The following is a 4,840-nucleotide window of genomic DNA, read 5'->3' as shown; positions in this document are numbered from 1 at the left end:
GGGTCCATGGGAGAGTCTGGGGGCGCCCTTGTAAAGGAACACCACATGCCCTGTCCTTTTCACACGCTCGGTCGGGGCCTGTCAGCCTTGACACTGTAACCTGTTCTGCTAGCAGCTCTGGGGACACCCTGCCCTGCCCTTGTCCCACCTTGTTGGCCTGGCCTGTGTCCCCTCTGGCGCAGGATCCTACTGTCTGCTCCAGGGGCTTCCCAGTGTCCCCCATGACAGCCTGAGGGGCCATGCAGCACCCATAGGGTCAAGCTTAGGCCAGAGGCTCCCAGGACCCCCCTCCCCCAGCCTCCTGAACAGGGTGAAGGCCTGGCCTTTTCTCCTGTCCCAGTAGCATGGCAGTAAACATGGATCCTGGACTCCCATGTGTGTTGTGTCTTTCTGCTCCTGGGGCTGTGGGTGGCAGGTGGGTCTCGGGTGTCTGGTTGGGTGGTGGCAACAGTGACCCCTTGCGGCGTGGGTGCCTGCACATACACCTTGTACCGCTCTCTCGCCTGAGTCAGGCGTCCTACACTTGGGTGTCCAACACAGTGTGAGTTCAGGGTCCTGGAGCCACCTGGCCAAGCCTGCCCTGCCTGTGAGGCAAAGTCCCAGCTTGCTGCCAGCCCAGAGCTGTGGGAAATGCTGGGGCTGGCCCGCCCTTGCTACCCAGGAAGGGGCGGGCAGAGGGTGTGGTATTTGGTCCCCGCCCCCAGTCTCCCTTGGCTGGGGCTCCAAGTCTGGAAGGGCAACCCTGCCGGAGTGGTTGAACCAGTGAGCTGGTCTGGGAAGGAGCAGAGGGGCATTTGTTTGATCAGTCGGTCAGTCACTGAGCTGGGCATTGGACTTGGCCGGCTGAGTGCTAGCAAGATCTTACCAGAAATGGTTCTGTGCGGGCCCAGGAGCTGCCCGGCGTGAGCACACCACGGGGACTTGGAAGTTCCTGCCGGCCAGGGCACCCAGAGGTGCGGCAGGAGGAGGTCAGTAGTCAAGGGAGCAGTGGGTGGCACCTAGGCCTCACTTGGCTGCTGAGGGCCGCACTGACCTCCGTGCCTCCCCCACCCACCCTACAGCCTGGAGCCCCTGTCCACCCATCCTGACTTCGGCCCAAAGGACCCTGTGCTGGGCCCCACAGACCCCAGCTGTGGGCCTTCCGGTCCTCTGTGGGCCTCCTTGAGTCCTGAGTGTCTGGACTCACAGTGCCAGCCTGCAGCAGATGAGGGGGGAGGCCTCGGGACCCCCCAAGATGGCAGAACTCTGGACAGTGAGGCCCTGCTAGGGGCCACAGCTTCAGCCAGCACCTGGCCCCTGCCAGAGACAGGGGAGCAGGAGGAGGGGTGCCCCATCTGCACGGAGCCCTATGGGCCCAGTGAGCGCTGCCTGACCCTGCTGAACTGTGGCCACGGCCTTTGTATAGATTGCCTGCACCAGCTACTGGGCACAGCCCCTGGCTCAGACCTGGGCCGTGTTCGCTGTCCTCTGTGCCGCCAGAAAACGCCCATGCTGGAGTGGGAGATCTGCCAGCTGCAGGAAGAGCTGCTACAGGCTGATGGGCCCCAGCGCCCGCCACCCCCTAGGCCCCCCACTCCTCCAGGTCGCAGGCCGGGGCCCTGGGGCTCCCTCGAGCACCGCTACCAGTCACGCTTCCTGGCAGGGCCTGTAGGGAGCCGGGGCTGCCTTCCATTCCTGCCCTGCCCACCTGGACTGGGCATCTGGCTGTGGGCACTGCGGGAGCGTGGGCCCTGTGCCCGCCGCCTTGTGCTGCTGACCCTCCTGGTACTTGAGCTACTGGGGCTGCTGTTCATCTTCACACCACTCATGCTTCTGGGGCTGCTCTTTATGCTTCTGGACCGTGCCAGCCGCTAAGCCTTCTCTGGCTGGAAAGCCCAAAATCTGACCTGGCCCTGGCCATCCCTGAGCCCCACACAGGGAGCCTGGGCTGGCCAGACAGCCCACTCCACCCTGCAGCCAGGACAAGCTGGGCCCAAGGACACCCTACAAGGACAGCTGCTGGAGGAGACGAGGGCAGCAGGGAGGACTGTGAGCCAGGCCTTGCACTGGCTACGGCAGCCTCCATGCCACATTGTTCTCTCCTGAGGCCCAGTTGAGGACAACACAACAAGAGACAGCTGGACACCCTTAAGAGAGTCTGTTGGTGGAGGAGGGCAGGGGCCTCTGGCGCTGACTACCTGTGCTCTAGATCAGGGCCAGTGTGCCCTTGAAGGTCAGGGCAGTCTGAGGAAGGACCTGCACTGCACGCAGCTGGCCCATGAGACTCCGTACCCAGCCTGGCCGGGACAAGAGGGTGGCCCAGGGCTGCTAGGGGCTTAGCTGTGCTGGCCCCCAACACAAACCCTGAGGCTCTTGCCTGCAGGTGCCTCAAACAAGGGCAAGTGAAGTGTGATTGAGGTGAGGTGCCAACTACTGCCTGGTACAGGAAGTGCCCCTGCTACCTGCCTTGGCTGGCCTCCCTGTTACCTAGTCTCAACAGCAAGGGTGCACCCTGTGCAAAGGGACTTTCCCCAAACCTTGGCACTCCAGACCCCTGGTCCTAGTGCCCAGCTCAGAATGGCCACAGTCCATACTCACTCTTGGGAGACCCACACAGGCCGAGGGGATGGAGAGAAAACAATCTTGGTAGAGGACAGGTCCTGCATTTACCCTGTGGGCATCCATCAGCTGCGTACTGACTATGGCTGGCAGGCTCTGCACAAGCACTCGGGGCCAGACCCAGCCCACTGTGCAGCATTCCCCAGCCTGGCCCCAACCAGCAAGGCTGAGCCTCCTGCGGGCAGCTTCATGCTGGACGCCGTCTGGGCTGCAGCCCTGAGTGCCAACCTCAGGCCCAGCCCTCAGCAGTAAGCCTCAGTCCAGGGAACAGGTGCAAACTTTGGCAAAGAGTTTTAATGGCAGAGTTGGCTTCAGCGACAATACCACGAAGGGTTGGGCCACAGCCATGGTGGGCGAGGAAGGGTGAGTGGGTGACAGGGCAGGGCCGGGTCCCTAAAGAAGCAATGGGTGAGGGCAGCGGCAGCCGGTAGCAGGCAGACGGGTGCTACATGATGGAGCAGGCGGACAGCGGGTTCCGCACGTGGCAGGTGCAGGCAGCCCCACAGTACTGCCTGAAGGTCTGGTAGCAGCTGCCCTCAGACTCTCCCCCCCATTGGCCACCAGAGGGGGCGGTCAGCGCCTCAGGCGGCAGGCGGCTCAAGATGGATGTGTTGACAGCCAGTGCGGCCAGGCCGTAGTCGGTGAAGAGCACAGTCTCGCGGCGGCAGGTGGGGCAGGAGATGAACTTGTACTTCGGACAGGACTCGTACAGGATCTGCAGACATTGCTCACATACCGAGTGCAAGCAGGACAGCACGCGGGGCCGTCGCTGGGTGACGTTGTAGGTGTGCCCGCAGGTGGGGCATTCCAGGGGCTCCCCTGTTGCTGGGGCCCCTGATGCCGACGAGCCTGCAGAGGCCGCTGAGCTGGGCCGGATCACATACTGATTCACAATCACCTCGTCTGCAGGTGCCACGCGGGGGAATCCCAGTTCTGCGCTGCCTTTGCGGGGTCTCCGTGGCAGGGGTGGGGTGTGGGGTGTCCCTTCCAAGGCAGGCATGTCCCCACCACAGGCCTGGTTGACAATGATCTCTGTGTCGGAGGGCCAAGCACGCTTGGGTGCCAGAGTGGGGGCAGGCCGAGGTGCAGGCGGGTAGCAGGGGGCAGCAGCTGGAAGCTCGGGGAACTTTTCAGGGTGCACGATCTTCATGGCCTCCATCTTGAGGATGACATGTGGGCCCTTCAGGCAGGACATGAGGAGGCCCGGCCAGCCACTGCCCACCTCGGGCCCAGGGTCAGCTAGCATCCGGCTGTCTCCAGTCACACCAGATGTTCGGGTGGGCGGGGGCGTTGGATGGGGGCGCGGGGGAAGACGGGGGACAGCATCCTGGTCCTGCCCAGCTTGATGGAGACCCCGGCCGCCCCGTGGACTTCGGGGGGCGGCCGGTGAGACCTGGGGGGGCAGAGTGCCCCCCAGTGGCCACAGTGCCCTCTCTGGTCCAGTCCTGGGAAGGGGAGGCAGGGGTGGGGACGGGAGGGGCAGGCAGGGGCAGGGAGCTGTGGGAGGCTGCCCAGGGCTTGGGGTCTGGCCCAGGCGCTCACCCAGGGTCTCTGGCTGCAGAGGCTGGCCCGGGGGCGCTGGGGGAGGTCCCCCTGCAGCCAGGGTCAGCAGTCCCCGGGCCGGGACATCGGGGCAGGCAGGGGCTAAGTGGGCCCCATGGCTCCAGGACAGGGCGCCCAGGGAAGGCAGCTAGCCTGAGCCCTGGCTGCAGGAAGCCCCGGGCTGCAAGCTCCTCGGCGCGAGCAGTGGCGAGGCCTGCACCAGGTCTGAGCTGCGGGCAAGAGGCGGCGTGAGCGCAGCGCGCGAGCCCACAGTCCAGCGCGCCATCGCCCCCGCTCCCGCCCTGCACAAAGACCCAGGCAACCGACCTCTGACCCCGACCTCCTCCGCAGGGTCCTGACCTCGCAGGCCCGGCCCCTCCCTTCCCCCTCCTAGACGCTGGCGCTCCTACTCCAGCTATCCGGCGAGCAAGGCGCCCCGCCCGGCCGCGCCCCTCCCCCGCTCACCTGCCCCAGCCTGGCGTCCTCGGCTGCGCGCCGCCGCCGCAGAGGTTGTTTCAAAGGCAGGCCCGGACGCGGCGCCCGCCCTTCGCCAGCGGCTCCGATGCTCCTGCGGCGACCCTGACGATGGCGGGAGCGGGCGGTACCCGGGGGCGCGGGCGCGGGGCTCAGCGAGGCAGAGGCAGGTGCGTGCGAGCGTGGCGCGCTCTGCGGCGGAGGCGCGGGGACCGCAGTGCGCGCG

General features: G+C 65.7%; 2 protein-coding genes across 5 annotated transcripts in view; one reads left to right on the top strand and one right to left on the bottom strand.

Moving 5' to 3' along the window:
• Ndor1 (NADPH dependent diflavin oxidoreductase 1) overlaps window positions 1-368 on the top strand; it is an 8,724-nt gene extending 8,356 nt beyond the window's left edge. For all 4 annotated transcript variants that reach the window (XM_004640363.2, XM_023700281.1, XM_023700282.1 and 1 more), the window contains one exon: window positions 2-368. The gene's annotated coding sequence lies outside the window, so the exon portion shown is untranslated. The remainder of the gene's footprint in view (window position 1) is intronic.
• Window positions 369-2,872: 2,504 nt separating this feature from the next.
• Rnf208 (ring finger protein 208) lies at window positions 2,873-4,278 on the bottom strand. The gene has a single exon (XM_004640361.2). The coding sequence runs from the start codon at window positions 3,842-3,844 to the stop codon at window positions 3,044-3,046; it is 801 nt and encodes a 266-aa protein (XP_004640418.1). The 5' UTR covers window positions 3,845-4,278; the 3' UTR covers window positions 2,873-3,043.
• Between the last annotated feature and the right edge of the window lie 562 nt (window positions 4,279-4,840).

This window comes from Octodon degus, unplaced genomic scaffold, assembly GCF_000260255.1.
Source record: "Octodon degus isolate 3935 unplaced genomic scaffold, OctDeg1.0 scaffold00123, whole genome shotgun sequence".
Taxonomy (NCBI): Eukaryota; Metazoa; Chordata; class Mammalia; order Rodentia; family Octodontidae; genus Octodon; species Octodon degus.
This window is presented reverse-complemented; position numbering and strand designations above follow the sequence as displayed.